The sequence below is a fragment of the Oryctolagus cuniculus genome, chromosome 2 (genome assembly GCF_964237555.1).
Source record: "Oryctolagus cuniculus chromosome 2, mOryCun1.1, whole genome shotgun sequence".
Lineage (NCBI taxonomy): Eukaryota > Metazoa > Chordata > Mammalia > Lagomorpha > Leporidae > Oryctolagus > Oryctolagus cuniculus.
The window spans coordinates 193,201,070-193,217,339 of NC_091433.1; the positions used below are offsets into that span (position 1 = coordinate 193,201,070).

Sequence of the window (16,270 nt, forward strand, 5' to 3'; positions counted from 1 at the left end):
TCCCCAGACCTTGACTTTGGAGTCAAGACTTGAGGGTATCACTCCCTCGTAACGTTCTTCTTACCAGTCTTCTGTTCTTAACCGAGGACTCTCTCCATGGGAGTAACAAAATCTTTAGATTATTTTTTTTAAAAAGGTTTACTTATTTATTTTTATTTTAAAAATATTTTAATTTATTTATTTGAGAGAGTTACAGACAATGAGAGGGAGAGACAGAGAAAAAGGTCTTCCATCCGCCGGTTGAGCCCCCAAATGACCGCACCAATCTGAAGCCAGGAGCCAGGTGCTTCTTCCTAGTCTCCCAAGCGGGTGCAGGGGCCCAAGGACTTGGGCCATCCTCCACTGCTTTCCCAGGCCACAGCAGAGAGCTGGATCGGAAGTGGAGCAGCTGGGATTTGAACCGGCGCCCATATGGGATGCTGGCACTGTAGGTGGTGGCTTTACCTGCTACGCCACAGTGCCAGCCCCTGCGGCATCTCGCTGTGGTGTCGACGAGTATGAGATATTAATAGTTGGTAGCACTTTCTGAATCATCAGAATTGTTAGACTATCAGAAATAACAGACGCCTCTCAAGCCAGAAAAAACATTAGCAGTTCTGATGGCTGACGGGAAGCATGCCGTGGCGGTGGCCATGGCTTTCCTCCAGGGCCCTTGGGACGTTGGAGTCCCTGTCCAGTTAGCGCGGGTGGGGTGCCCCGCAGTCGGAGGCCCTGTTTCTGCGCGGTGATTGAAGCTGGAAGTAGTGCTGTGCTGACTTCCTGTGTCCTCTTTCTTTTGCCTCCTGCGACGACGTGACTGAACGGCTCAGACGTCCGCGCGGCCAGAGAGCAGATCAACATAGGAGGGCTCGCGTACCCGCCGCTCCCCCTCCACGAGGCTGCGGCGCGGGCGCCCTCGGGGTACAGCCAGCCCCCCTCCGTGTGCTCCTCCGCCTCCTTCAGCGGGCCCTTCGCGGGCGGGGTCGTGTCGCCGCAGCCCCACAGCAGCTACTTCAGCGGCATGACGGGCCCCCAGCACCCCTTCTACAACAGGGTAAGGGGCGCGTTCCCTCAGTCCCGACGCGCGGCTCGAGTTCCTGCTGCCGCTTTGAAATCGCATTTTTGGTTTGAAATGGGAAGAATGTACTCATTCCAGATCTCAGAGTCTGCACGTTAGAGATGGTGTTTGCTTTTGCTTGCTATCTTGCTAAGAAAGCGAACTCCGTGGTAAGCAGTGACCGCCCTCTTTCAGGAGTCTGTTTCTGTGTGAGTAAGTGTCCTTTAGTTCTGTCTGGTACAGGATTTTACATGGACATTTGCAGTAATGATAAACTTCAGTTCCTACAGCAGTGCAGTATTTATGCACTTAATATGATTTGTGTCATTTAGACGTGAGATAATGAAGGGAAAACACTGCTGGTGGTAATCAGCTGTCATTACCAGTCAGCATCATGGTAGCTCCTTTTTAGAATTTTATTTCAAGTTATCTTCAGGCAGCCGTAATTGTTTGTTTAATACAAACATGACAATTTTCCTTTTTTTAAAGATTTTTTTAAAAGCAGAGTGAGAGAGAGAGATCTTCCATCTGCTGGTTCCCTCCCCAGATGGCCACAGTGACTGGGTCTGGGCCAAGCTGAAACCAGGAAGCAGGAGCTCCTCTCTGATTTCCCACATGGGTGACCAGACACTTGGGCGTCCTCTGCTGCCTCTCCAGGCGCGCTAGCAGCAAGCTGGATCGGAAGGGGAGCAGCCAGGACTCAAACCAGTGCTCTGCTGGGTCACGGTGCCAGCCCCAAACGTTCAAGTTTTCTAAATGAAAAGATGAGAGCCCTTTAGTCACCAGGGGTACTCAGGTCCTACTGGGCGTAGGCCAAGGCTAGCATTTTCTCTGGGTAAGAGGAGCGTGGATCCTAATGTTAACTTTTTGCGGCTGTGCTGAGACCCATTGCGGTTTCTCGTTTCTTTTGTCACCCTCTTCAGTCCATTCAGGGAAACACAGGGGTCGGTGTTCACAGAGCCACCTGCCTGCCTGCCTGCCTGCCTCCTCAGTGTCCTTTGAACTGGGAAGAGAGAGAAGTAGAGTGTAAATGTGGCAAAGACAAACTTCTGAGTTAAAGTGAATTTCCCGGTTCTGGAAAATGCTGACCATGTTGGCAGTAGGTGCAGCAGTCACAGAGCCCCGCTGTGACTCCATGGGGCTCCCCGAGACGGCTCTCCAAGGACGTACATCTGTGTGGTGGGCAGTGGGAAGTGCAGGCCTAAAACCTACTGTTATCCTACCCAACATGGCTCATAGATGCCAGTGGAAGTTTTGAACCAAGAAGTTTATTAAAAAACAACCACCAAATGTACCAAACTCTCTAGGCTGAGATTTACGTTCACCGATTTCATGAATGAAATGACCGTGCCTTCACAGTGCTTCGCCAGTTTAAAACTCTTCAGAATTTTCTTTGGTTTTTAGGTGTAGTGATTTTTTTTCTGTAAGTATTTGAGGTTTTGGGTCTTAAAGCAGAATCATTCTCTCAAGTTGTAAGAATGCTGGGAGCTGCTGCCTCAGTGTGGTGAAGCGTAGTAAGTTTTTAAAATTATTTTTGGTGCTTCCCTTCCCCTTTTTGTTTTCAAGATTTATCTATTCAAAAAGCAGAATGAGAGAGAGAGAGAGAGAGAGAGAGAAAGTGAGGGATTTCATAGAGAAGAAGTGAGGCGTTCCATTGCTCAGATGGAGCTGGGCCAGCCTGAAGCCAGGAGCCAGGAACTCTAGGTCAGGGGCCAGAGTATCTTAGCTCTGCCCTGCCGCCCCAGAGGCATGAGCCAGGGGCCAGACTGGCAGTGGGGTAGCCCGGGCTGAGGCTGGCGCTCTAGTATGGGATGCAGGTGTCCGGGGCTGTGGCTTAGCTTGCACAGCTTCGTGAAGCTTAATCTTTCCCTGATAGAACTGGCACCTCCTGTCTATATGAATCTGGTTACAAATAAATGCTATGGTTTGAAATGTACATAACCAATAGTTATTCACATGTTAGTAACTCTAGGACATAGGGTGTAGACCAGCTCCAGGAGCTTAGAGAACACTATGCCTGGCGTCCACACCAGCGTGTCCACACGCTCTAGACTTCTTTGGGGGGAGGAGGTTGCACATTATTTCAGCTCAGTTTTGCTGCGGAAAAGTGTTCAAGGACCTCAGTGTACTCTCCGCAAAGAGTGAGCACGTGCAGTGTAAGAGAGACTTGTGTCAGTTGTAAGGTGTGAAACTTCAGTTTCTTTGTTTGAAAACGCTTACGTTAACGAACAGCATAAGAACGTAAGTAGTGTGTGTTAAGTTGGGGTATGGAGTAGAGCATGAGGGAGGCCCTCGCTGTTCCCACCTGCATTACAGTCTGGGAGTCATGTTTGGCTTCATTTGATGAGTCTCATTATACTTTGATTTTTGTGATTGTTCATGCCCTGTTTTGTTGCGTGTTTTTCCATAGCCATTCTTTGCCCCATACCTTTACACGCCAAGGTACTGCCCTGGCGGTTCCCAACATCTCATCTCACGCTCATCAGTAAAAGCGAATTTGCCCAGAGATCAGAACAATGGCCTAGTAAGTATATAAAGGGGTAACTAACTCATGAATCTCGTGATAAACGTAGATAGTGTTCCAAGTTTGATTCTTTCCTTTCCGTAGTAAGAGTGCAACTGATTTTATAAATAGTTTTAAGCTATGACTAACATAAACTGTTTTTTATTATCTTTTCTGGTAAATATCTGTGGAAGGAAAATGATAACAGTCTCGTTGGTTACACGTTGAGTTTCCTAGAACCAGAGAGTTCTGGCTTGTAATATAATGTTTGTTACCAAAACTTTTAACACTAAACCTTTACATCTGTCAGTTTCTAATATCATTTAAAGAATGTACATGTATGGTATCTGTATTATGTATAATATATATATGTTAGCATCATGGTGCAAAAAAATACAGGATGTGTAATGGCACAGCTGAAAGAGGAGGAGGAGAATTCTCCAGGTGCACTACTGACACTAATCCACAGCAGACGCATCTGTGCCTAAAACAGCTGGGACTCCTGATGATAACTTAGCTCAGCCTCACTTGAGAAAGGAGTCCCTGCTAATGTACTTGTATCGGTTAGGGGTAAAGTGTCATCTGCCCTGCTGTTGAAATCAGCCTGGTGGAGGGGAGCCTGCCAGCAGGCACCGGGGTGGTCGTTGCTGTCCCTGCTCTCCTGCCCGCCCCCCTCACCACACTCTCTGTTCTGTGTTGCTAGGAGGCTATCAAGGAGGACGCTGCCGAGGGGCTGTGTGCGCCCGCAGCCCCCTCGCGGGTAATGGAGCCTCTGGTGGTGTGGAGCCGCCTCGCCTCGCTTGGCTTGGCTGTGGTGACGCAGCTCGCTAACTCCGCTTTTGCGCTGTGGTGGGCAGCTAGCCTGGAGTAGTGGGTGCTGATGGTCCAGTTCCTGATTAACTCGACGCTAACGTTTCACGTTGCCCTCGCATTTCTTCCTGCTTTCCCTCCTTCTCAGTGACGTGAGGTGGGGTCTGTTTACATTTTCCAATAAGGGAGGGGCTTTCCAGCACCGCGGGCGTGTCCGCTTGCTGGTCGTTCCGTAGTGGTCAGCGCCGTGTGCCACTGGCGGTTCTGATGAAGCCTGTGGCTGGTTACAACTGCAGAGTGTTTTTGCAAATATCCCAAATCACCCTTGAGACTACAAGAAGACGTTAGGAGCTAGCGAGGGTGGACCGGAACAGCGCCCTCAGCGGCTCCTTCCGAAGCTGGCTGTCTGGCTGGTGCAGCCTGCGTGCCAGTCTCAGTGCGGGCCCACTTCCTGTTGTCCTGTATTTGTTCAGATAAAGTCATTCTGTAACACTCAGGGAGACGGGCGGGGAGGGGCGCCAGTCTCCTGGGCGACCTCCTGCGGTTCTCTGGGAGAGCCCTCTGGAGGAGCGGGGCCACCCGCCCTGAGACCTGGTCCGGGTGCGGCTGTGGTCCGCTGCAAGCACTTTTTCCAAGGCTGGAGGAACAGTGTTTCTTTTCCCCGCAGCCGAGCGAGCGAGCGGAGAGCTCCGCCGGTGCCTTGTGACAGCGGCCCGTTGGCCGGCAGCCCTGGGCATGGCGTCTGGGGTAGCGCAGGGAGCAGCGTGGCAGCCCTGCCCCGGGTTGGGTTAAGGCTGCAGGGGCTGTCGTTCTCTGAGTCCGTCTGTCTCAGCCTTGCCTGCACAGCCTAAGACAGCCGTATTAAGCCGACTTAATTGTGCAGCATTTCAGGCTCCTGACAGCCAGCGTGCTGTTCACTTTGAGTGCATAAGGGTTTTAGAGATGAAGCTCTCGCTTCGCATGAACAGGAGCCAGTCCGTGAGTGACCACATGGAAGCAGGCGGGCTCACCCAGGGCGTTTCTGTCCGCACCGCTGGGGGAGCTGACAGCGGTTTCCTGACCACGCCGCTCCCGTTGGCAGGAGACCTGGACAGGACGCTTCAAGATGCCGAGGCAGGAAGTCGGTGCTGTAGGCTTTGTCTAGCTGTGGGCTCGGGACAGGGTCCCTGTCAGCTCTCAGGGCCTTCGCAGTCACTGTAGTTGCCGGGAACAGGATTCACACTTCTACACGTGTTTCAGGAGTGGATTTATTATTCTGCTTGCACTTTTTAAATTTCCAGCCTATGTTTTCTTTTTCTTAAATTATACTGAGAAACTACATTCATTTCCTACTTGGAAGTCCTTGTGGCCAACTTCAACTCAACAAAACTTTTTCCAAAACAGCTACTTTTAACTAAATTGCTTGGGATATTTCCACGGAAACGATATTATAGTAATGTTACCATTTAAATCCTAGAGTACAGTTAATAGTGAAAAAATGACAAAATCATGTTTATTGCTATTGTTTAGTATGTGGTTTTTAATTTTATTTATTTTTAAAAAGATTTATTTATTTGAAAGACAGAGTTACAGAGCAAGAGGGAGAAACAGAGAGAGAGAGAGAGAATCAACCTTCCACCTGCTGGTTCACTCCTCCAATGGCTGCAGCAGCCAGGGCTGGGCCAGGCTGAAGCCAGGAGCCAGGGGCTCCATCCTGGGTCTCCCAGCTGGGTGGCAGGGACCCAAGCTTTTGGGCCATCTTCCACTGCCTTCCGACGCACATTAGCTGGATCAGAAGTGGAACAGCTGGGACTCGAACTTATGCTCATATGAGATGCTGACAGTGGCTTAACCCACTGTACCACACCACCAGCCCTTGGTTTTTTTTTTTTTTTTTTTTAAGTTGCTGTTAAAATGTAATGTTAAGCTTTTTTTTTTTTTAAGATTTATTTTATTTATTTGAAAGAGTTACAGAGAGAGGTAGAGAGAGAGGGAGAGAGAGGTCTTCCATCCGCTGGTTCACTCCCAAGATGGCCACAACAGCCAGAGCTACACCGATCTGAAGCCAGGAGCCAGGAGTCTCCTCCAGGCCTCTCATGTGGGTGCAGGGGCCCAAAGACTGGGCCATCTTCCACTGCTTTCCCAGGCCATAGCAGAGAGCTAGATTGGAAGAGGAGCAGCCAGGACTTGAACTGGCACCCATATAGGATGCCAGCGCTTCAGGCCAGGGCTTTAACCCACTGCGCCACAGCGCCAGCCCCAGTGTTAAGCTTTATCTTTCAACTTTGACCCAAGTATTATTTTTCAGGTAGTTTAAATAATGTTATGTTTTTCCAGTTAGGTTAGTAATAGCTTTCCCTTGTGTTTTGGGTGTTTTGTGGTAAACTATAATTCATTACATGCCTTTTAAAAATTTGCAAGATTCCACATATATATTTATATAAAACGTTAAAAACCCTGTTTATAAGAAGGTTGATTATATAGACTGAGAATGGCTTCCCGTGGAATTCTCCAGGTGTGGGGACGCCGTAAGGCGCCTGACGCTGAGCTGGAAAGCCCTGCCCTCTGCCACTGAAGCTGTGTTGCACATTAACTTTGGTCCAGTGCTGTCAGTCGGCCGTAGACTCTAAGAACACCTCTACCAATCTAACAAGTACAAAAACATAGTAGCAATGGTTGTGTGCTTTGAAGTGAAGTTTTTAAAAAATGTATATCACTGAAATTATGTAAATTAAAGTGTACAGATTTTTTTCTTCATTACATTTATGATTTCATGAGATATAAGACTCAGGGCCTTTCTTTTAAAATTGTTTTTAGTGCAGTTATTATGTGCTGCATGCCCAGTAAAACAAAGTCCAAATTTAAAAGTGTATTTTTTTTAAAGATTTAATTTATTTCTTTGAGAGGTGGAGTTACAGACAGAGAGAGGGAGAGACAGAGAGAAAGGTCTTCCTTCCACTGGTTCACCCCCCAAATGGCCACAATGACAGGAGCTGGGCCAATCTGAAGCCAGGAGCTTCTTCCCAGTCTCCCACATGGGCCATCCCCCACTGCTTTCCCAGGCCATAGCAGAGAGCTGGATCGGAACCTCAGGCAGAGGCTTAGCCTACTTCATCACAGTGCCGGCCCCAAAAGTGTACATTTTAACATTGGCTATAGTGTGGTTAGGTATTTCATTTGCTATGATCATACAATGTACTATCAAGGAATTAATGTTCTAAATTTAATTTTAAACTTGTACGTAGTAGGAATGTCGACTTTTCATAGTGAAGTTGATTTGGTTTTCTTATGGAATGCATGGCCCATGATTATTTTAACAGGAAAGATACTGATTCTGAGAGTGCAGTTTGGTAACTGCCGAGCACGCATGCGCATGAGATCGTGTGGGGGAGTTCCTGTGGGGCTGCATTGTTCAGAGTTACGGGGAACTCAGGGAAGTGGCGATGGCTGACGTCTCGCTGCGGCTTCATTCTGTTCTATTCCTTCCTTAAAGCTGTGGGACGCTGGGAGTGACAGACAGACAGGTACAGAACCCTCAGTGAGGTCCCGTGTTCCCCGTAGACTCCCAGGGGCGCTCACTGCACCTTGCTGGGCTGTGGCGTCTGCCTGCTTCGTGCCCTGGGCTCCTTCTAACCGCCGCTGTCAGCCTTCGCATGGCGCTCATTCCTGGCTGGCAAGTCTCAGCCCATGTAATGCACCTGCCGAGGAGGATGACGTTTCAGAGGATAGTTTTTATCTACGTACAATGCAAAATTATAAGAGTTCCCTCAAGGAAGGCTTAATGTCTTGGTACCTTTTACCTGGAAAAAATCTGATTTTGCATTTTTAAGTTTATGTTGAATAGTTTAAACAAACTAACATTAACTGCATTTAGTTTTCTGAGTTAGAAAGTGTTTCTCATTAAGTCTGACTTATCAAATCACTTTGCTGAAATGATCTGTTCTTACAACAGGTAAATTTCACGTAGAAGGCATGGTAAATGTTAAAGTATTATCTTGTATTTCCTCCTTCGCCCCTTCCCTCCGGTCTGTCGATTTCACTATCAATAAACCCTTTCCCTAAAAAAAGGAAAGTATTATCTTTTAAACTATCCTGTGTATTCTCAGAGTGTCAGTTTGTTAAGAATTTACTGAATTACTGAATATGCTTCTTGCTGTTTCCTTATCACTTCTGTATTCTTTCTTTTTCTGAGATTTCCATTCAAAATCAGTATTTTGGTTATAAGATTCATTTGGTTTCAGAATGATCTCATTATACATGATAATTTTACAAAAGGCCTGAGAATTTTATCTATAAATCACATTGAATCTGTTAAAAGCTAATTAAAAATCAGAATAAAAATGTTTTTTACAAGAGGCCCGTCAGGTGACTGCCATCCGTCCCTCCTCAGGACGGGGACGGACTTACAGTTCTGACGGAGCTGGAGGAGTGTGTGGATGGAATTGTCAGCGTGTGTCTGTCCCTCCTTGCCAAGCGTTCCAGTCACTCGGATTCTATGTATATATACGTGTATATGTTTATAGAAAATTGTATATTCTACATAATCCCCAACGAGAGAGTTACTTCAGCTGATAACATGTGAAACTTTTAAAGAATCATGAAAGTAATGTGAAGCTTTTTTGCATTAAAAGGCCAGCACCTTTGGTAGCATGATTCTGTTGCTGGCTTCACAGATTCTCTATGGGAATAACATACGCTTTCCTATTTTACATTCTTCACCCTAGGTTGACAAGTTTTAATTTGGTCCATGTCTAGTATATATTCTTATCAGTACCACCAGAAATAAAGTTCTTTGGGGGATTTTTTTTTAACAACTTTTATTTTAAGAATAATTTTAGGCCTAAAGAAAGATGTAAAATATTGTAGTCCCTTGATGGTAGCATCGTCCTTAACGGTAGTGTAATTACCAAAAGCAGAAACTGAAATTCAGTTACTACTATTTTTGTTCAACAGTGTTGACTAAACTACTGACTTCACTTCGATTTCTCCGTGTTCGCCGCTGGTGTAGTTTCTGTGGTCCAGGGTTCAATCCAGTTGTCTCTTGTTGCTGCTTCTCCCCCATCTGCCCTGTCTCCCTCAGTCTCCCCCATCTGCCCTGTCTCCCCAGTCTCTCCCAGTCTCCCCCGTCTCCCCCTGTCTCCCCCAGTCTCCCCCAGTGTCTCCTAGTCTCCCCCATCTCCCCCGTCTGCCCCATTTGCCCTGTCTGCCCCAGTCTCTCCCAGTCTCCTCTGTCTCCCCCATCTCCCCCAGTGTCTCCCAGTCTCCCCCATCTCCCCCATATCCCCCCGTCTCCCCCAGTGTCTCCCAGTCTCCCCTGTCTCCCCCGGCTCCCCCAGTCTCCCCCGTCTCCCCCAGCTCCCCCAGTGTCTCCCAGTCTCCCCCATCTGCCCTGTCTCTCCCAGTCTCCCCCATCTCCCCCATCTCCCCCCATCTCCCCCAGTGTTTCCCAGTCTCCCCCATCTCCCCCAGTCTCTCCCAGTCTCCCCCGTCTGCCCTGTCTCCCCCAGTCTCTCCCAGTCTCCTCCGTCTCTCCCAGGCTCCCCCAGTCTCCCCCAGTGTCTCCCAGTCTCCCCCAGCTCCCCAGTCTCCCCCAGTCTCCCCCAGCTCCCCCAGTCTCTCCCAGTCTCCCCCAGTGTCTCCCAGTCTCCCCTGTCTCCCCCAGCTCCCCCAGTCTCCCCCAGCTCCCCCAGTCTCTCCCAGTCTCCCCCAGTGTCTCCCAGTCTCCCCTGTCTCCCCCAGCTCCCCCAGTCTCCCCCAGTCTCCCCCAGCTCCCCCAGTCTCCCCCAGTCTCTCCCAGTCTCCCCCAGTGTCTCCCAGTCTCCCCTGTCTCCCCCAGCTCCCCCAGTCTCCCCCAGCTCCCCCAGTCTCCCCCAGTCTCTCCCAGTCTCCCCCAGTGTCTCCCAGTCTCCCCTGTCTCCCCCAGCTCCCCCAGTCTCCCCCAGTCTCTCCCAGTCTTGCCTTCTCCTTCACGGCTGCCCAGATGGCTCAGCGCTCAGCAGCTGGTTCTGTAGGAGGTCCCTGGTGTGACTGTCTGATGTCTCCTCGTGGTGAGGGAGACGCTGCCATCATTAGGAAGGCCCTGCGCGGTGCACCCGCCGGGCAGGGGCTTCCTGGTGCTGAGGCCTGCCGCTGCCCGCTCTCAGCTCTGCAGGGTCCTGGGCTCCTGCGTGCGCGAGTGAATGCCTGCAGCGTCCCGCCCCCGCCGTGCTTCTCCGGGCACTGAGCTCAGCTCTGGCGCTGGGCCTGGTAGACGCCGCTGTTTTCTGAGGTTTGCCGGACAGCAAACTTTTTCTGTTCCCTTTCTACTTTCATAAATGTATTCAGTGTATAGATAGGATAAGGAAAAGTGAGGGAGATTGGTGTTTCTTTCTCATCCATTTACTTATTCAATTATGAATTTATGGACAACAGTTTTGTCTATGAGTTATAATCCAGTAATTATTTTGTTGGGCAAATGTTCCTTTATGGTTTTTTTTTTTTTAAAGATTTATTTGTTTATTTGAAAGAGTTACACGGAGAGATGGAGAGGCAGAGAGAGAGGTCTTCCATCTGCTGGTTCACTCCCCAATTGGCTGCAATGGCTAGAGCTGTGCCGACCTGAAGCCAGGAGCCAGGAGCTTCTTCCAGGTCTCCCACGTGGGCACAGGGGCTCAAGGACTTGAGCCATCTTCTACTGCTGTCCCAGACTATAGAAGAGCGCTGGAGCTGAGCCGATCCAAAGCCAGGAGCTTCTTCAGGGTCTCCCATGGGGTGCAGGGGCTCAAGCACTTGGGCCATCTTCTACGGCTGTCCCAGGCGCATTAACAGTCTCCTAGTTCACCCCGCAAAGGTCTGCAGCTGCTGATCCAAGTGGAGGCTGAAGCTGGGAGCTGGGACAGGCAGGGCCCCCAGTGGGTGACGAGCCAGCACCACACCATCACACTGCCTCCCAGCTTTTGCGTGAGCAGGAAGCTGGAGTCAGGAGCAGGAGCGGGGCACTGAACCAAGTTCTCCAGCATGGGACGTGGGATCCCAGCTTCTAGGCCAAATGCCTGTCCCTCTTGAGTGATTTTTAAATCCGGAAAAAAAAAAAAAGTCCCGAATAGGCAGATGTGCAGAGATGGACAGCGGGTGAGGGGCTGCCAGGGAGCTGGGGCTGGGAGCTGGAGGGGCGGGGAGTGGCCGCTGATGAGTGCAGGGGTTGTTTTCGGGGTGAGGGAAAGGGTCTGAGGTTGGGTCTCACAACTGGGAACTGTGCTACAAATCACCGAGTCGCCCACCTCAGAAGAGACCCTGCGTGGCGTGTGAATTACAGCACAGCAAGCTGTTTTAAAAAACAACATTGTGGTTGTTAGAAGTTCATAGGCAGCATTTCCACAGTAGATTGTGGGTAGTTAGCACTTCGAATACTGGCTGTACTTAACCAGGCAGACAATGGAACTATGCATAGTGAGGTGAAAAGTGAATTATGGAAAGGGTAGTGTTTTGCTGTTAGTATTTTTGAAGCAGTCGAACCCTTGGCCGTGCACTAAGTGGTGCATTTTAAATTTACGTTTAGCCCTAAGCCAACTGTGATGAGTGTGTGTGGTGCAGTGGGTCCGCGGTTTTCTTGTGGACCTGTGTTACACCTGTAAACTTGCTAAGACTTCTCTCACTGCATTCCCACGTCAGCCGTCTGTGCAGTGTGCCCTCTTCCCATAGCTGTGTTTATCCCGAGCAGTACAACGCAGGGGCGTGCTGTGCGCATGTTCTCACTCGTGTTAAAGAATGTGTGTTATCCGTTCCCATTACAAGGGCTGTTTAACAGATGCCTAGCAGTCATTTGTGGCTGTGCTCCGGTCTGCCTTTGTCCTGACAGAGATAAGAAGAGGCAGAAGAAGATCTGTTATAAATTCATGTACCCTTGAAGGTACGATCATTTGACGACTGGTGGAGTGGCAGACAGGCCAGATGGCTGGGACGCCATCTTTGTATCAGGTTGTCTGTCTCCTCTCTGCAGTTAGAGTCACCATCACCTCTTCAAAGCAGGTGGTTGGAGCAAGGGAGATCGCAGGTTTTAAGACTGGACAGGTTGGGTGCCGGTCCGGGCAGGTTGGGTGCTAGCGTGCGTGTGTTGTGACTGTGCGTGTGTTGTGACCGTGACTCCTCGCGTGGCCGTTCTCACGCTCCGTGTACATCACAGCCTCTCCACGTGGCTGTGTGCTCAGCCACGGGCAGATCTTTCTTTAATACTTCACCTCATTCAGAAAATATGTTTTAGATTCTAGCCTTATTTATTATTTTGTCTTTTCTTTCTAGACGAGAACAGATGTTAATAGGGCATATTTACTTTCATATGTGTTAAAGAATAATACAGCAGTTTCATACGTGATTACTGTGCAGGTTCTACAGGGGGAGTTTTAATGCCTTGGCTATACAATGTGACCAATAGAACTGCAGAGCTACCTGCTTATTTAATAGAGGCACTCAAAACGTTAGCTATAACGTGGGCAGCAGTAGTGTTCCCTCTTTGTTTTAAAATTCCTGTCTCCTGATGGCAGCGAGCTTCCCTTTGAGAGTGAGCTGTCACCATCTGGAAAGTGGGTGTGGGCTGGTCTGTGGGTGTTCCTAGAGGAGTGGTTCTGCTGCGTGTCTGCTGTAACAGAGTGGCACGAGCTAGATCTGCCCTGAGGGCATTTCCGCCCTGTGGCTTACGAGTCTTTCACACGCGTTTTTCTTCAACCTGCGTAGGGGTCAGGCCCAGCCTCCGGCCCAGCGACGTCACTGAACGCGATGAACGTGGACGCCGTGTGTGAGAAGCTGAAGCAGATCGAAGGGCTGGACCAGAGCCTGCTGCCTCAGTACTGCGCCACCATCAGGAAGGTGCTGAGCGCGGCAGGGCCCCTACCCCGGGGGGGGGGGGGGAGCCCTACCTGGGGAAGACCCCCCTACCTCGGGAGGACCTCTACCTCGGGAGGACCCCTACCTCGGGGGGGGGGGGCCTACCTGGGGAAGACCCCTACCTCGGGAGGACCCCTACCTGGGGAGGACCCCTACCTCGGGAGGACCCCCCTACCTGGGGAGGACCCCTACCTGGGGAGGACCCCCCTACCTTGGGAGGCCCCCCCCACCTCGGGAGGACACCCCCACCTCGGGAGGACCCCTACCTCGGGAGGACCCCTACCTCGGGAGGACCCCTACCTCAGGAGGATCCCTACCTCGGGAAGACCCCTACCTCGGGAGGACCCCTACCTCGGGAGGACCCCCTACCTCGGGAGGACCCCCCTACCTCAGGAGGACCCCTACCTCGGGAAGACCCCTACCTGGGGAGGACCCCTACCTCGGGAAGACCCCTACCTCGGGAGGACCCCTACCTCGGGAGGACCCCTCCTACCTCGGGAGGACCCCTACCTCGGGAGGACCCCCTACCTCGGGAGGACCCCTCCTACCTCGGGAGGACCCCTACCTCGGGAGGACCCCCTACCTCGGGAAGACCCCTACCTCGGGAGGACCCCTACCTGGGGAGGACCCCTACTTGGGGAGGACCCCCTACCTCAGGAGGATCCCTACCTCGGGAGGACCCCTACCTCAGGAGGATCCCTACCTCGGGAAGACCCCTACCTTGGGAGGGCCCCTACCTCGGGAGGACCCCCCACCTCAGGAGGACCCCTACCTCGGGAGGACCCCTACCTCGGGAGGACCCCCTACCTCGGGAGGACCCCCCACCTCGGGAGGAACCCCTACCTCGGGAGAGCCCCGACAGGGCTCTGCCAAGTGGGGAAGCAGCAAAGGGAGTCGCGAGTCTGTCTGGTGTGGTGAAGTCGCCCTGTCACCTGGTCCTTTGTAAGTGGGAAGAGAAAACAAAGCAGTTAGAGTACAATGTAATTTTTAACGAATGGTCCCGGGGTCAGTAAGCAAAGGAATGCCTTGATGAGGTCAGCGTCCCGAGGGACTCCACGTTGATGGAAACAGTTCCTCGCTCTCCCGAGGGACTCCACGTTGATGGAGACAGAGCGCTGCAGTGTGGGACTGGAGATTGGAGGCCGTTCTATGTTGCATCTTCTTTCATTGTGATACTTCTGTGACTTAATTACCAAAGGAAGCCTCACTTGCTGCGTTTCCCCCAGAATCTCACTTTTGTGTCATGGGACTTAGGAGGCTGTCACATTTAACGACATACTTGGGTTTGCGAGGCCGATGCATCTGTGTCCTGTTACCGCTTCTGAGACCCTGTTCTTGCAATTCTGACAGTGACCCTGACACGGGACAGGACCCTGGACTGCAGGGCGGGCTTGCCCTGGATGAGAGAGGTTGGCTGAGCCCAGGTTCAGTCGATTTTTCCACCAGGTGACACTTTCTGTATTATAGTGCGGCGATAAATTGGTGCATTATTAAGCCTCTGGTGCTGGCATGCTTCAAGGAATGGCATCGAAGAAATTCTTAGGAGAATTGCAAGCATACGCACCTGCCGTCTTCCCCGTTAGCAGCCTGCGTAGAGTCATAGAGTCAGGGGTTTCGGGTAGTGTCCGGTTCCTGACAGACGGTCCCCGTGTATCCGCGTCTGCCTGTCCCGTGCACACACCCCCTCCTCCTGCAGCTCTTGGAGCCAGGGGTCCCTCCTGCCCGCGACTCGCAGACTGGTCACAGCCGCTGGTTTGCCTCCCGGGGCTGTTGCTGGGGCTCGGCACAGCCTTGTTCCTGCACCTGCTTCTTTAACTTGAAACATAGATATTCCGGAACTTTACCACAGCCAGTAAAGTTGGGTTTTATGTTTCTGAAAACGGGGTGTTATCTATTATTCATAGAGAAAAGGCTCTTTTTCTTATTTGAGAAAAAGACACCCAGAGTGGGCGATCGTTCTCTGTGGTTCGGTGGACTGGGAAGTTAGTGGGTGGACATTCTGTGTGGTGGAAGTGGTCTCCTGCAGCCGGTGGACGGGGCTCGGCGGACAGGGCTCGGCGGACGGGGCTCGGCGGACGGGGCTCGGCGGGCGGACTGCAGTGGCCAGCGCTCCTGGGAGGGCGGAGGGCTCGGTCCTCTCCTGGCCGCTTGTCTTCATATCCCTGCTGGGATTTGAAGATCAGACAGAAAAAGGCACGTCTTGTTGGAGCCGTGAGGGGGCAGGCGGTCTTGGACACAGCAGGGCGGATTGGCTGGGGGTGGTCGGAAGAGTGGCTTGTTTACTAGAATGCCTGAGTCTTAGGAAAGAAGGGAATGGCTGACGTTCAAAGTGTGTGTTCGCTGAATTGTCACAGGAGTGCACTTCCTTACTCAGCCTTTCTGCTCTCTGACGACTTCTACGAAACTAAATATGAGAGCTTTTAAAATCACTAGAAAGAATAATTCACATTTTGTTTGTCTTTATACTTGTTGCTGTTTGTACGCAGGCAAACATAAACGGCCGTGTATTAGCTCAGTGTAACATTGAGGAACTGAAGAAGGAGATGAATATGAACTTCGGAGACTGGCACCTTTTCCGAAGCACGGTAAGAGACTTCAATGTTGTCACATAGCATTTCTGTTGTCACGTATAAGGTGGCTTACACCAGCAAGTACAGGTCTAAACTGACACTTTTTCATAGTTTGAAAACAGTTGCTAGCTGGGTTTTTCCTTTGCATCCAAGCCTGTTTCTGGAGAACGTTCGCAGCAGCGCTGGGCACCCGCTGCCTGTCTGGGCGCTGCAGCAGAACTCTGAGGGGAAGCAGCCCCAGGCCTGCCTTTCACTGGACAGCCCCGCCCCCCGCCCGAGGCCCCGCCCTTCGCTGGCGGCTGCCCTGGAAGGAACCCCCCACTCATCCCCCGGGGTCGCCCTCCATCCCTGGTGGAGGTCCCTGTGCCTGGCGCCCACCGCCGACTGCTCACTCTGGCGTGTGTCGCCAGCAGGGATCCTGCCCGGTGGGCTTAGCCAGAGCCCCTGCCCCTGGTGCTTCCTGTCCCCGCCCCCGCCCCGCCCTGCCCTGCCCCGCCCCGCCCCCGCCTGCTG

General features: G+C 51.4%; 1 protein-coding gene across 9 annotated transcripts in view; it reads left to right on the forward strand.

Moving 5' to 3' along the window:
* The window catches only part of KIDINS220 (kinase D interacting substrate 220), a 125,397-nt gene that overhangs the window by 77,827 nt on the left and 31,300 nt on the right, over positions 1 to 16,270 (forward strand). For 5 of the 9 annotated variants that reach the window (XR_007914409.2, XR_007914407.2, XM_070069470.1 and 2 more), the window contains exons 24-28: positions 810 to 1,033; positions 3,447 to 3,560; positions 4,243 to 4,299; positions 13,038 to 13,169; positions 15,674 to 15,772. Coding sequence is in view for 7 of the 9 variants with exons in the window: in XM_070069470.1 (XP_069925571.1) it covers positions 810 to 1,033; positions 3,447 to 3,560; positions 4,243 to 4,299; positions 13,038 to 13,169; positions 15,674 to 15,772 (626 nt within the window). In the remaining 2 variants the exon portion in view is untranslated. The remainder of the gene's footprint in view (positions 1 to 809; positions 1,034 to 3,446; positions 3,561 to 4,242; positions 4,300 to 13,037; positions 13,170 to 15,673; positions 15,773 to 16,270) is intronic. The other 4 variants (XM_008250001.4, XM_051833310.2, XM_008250002.4 and 1 more) reach the window with 2 other exon arrangements.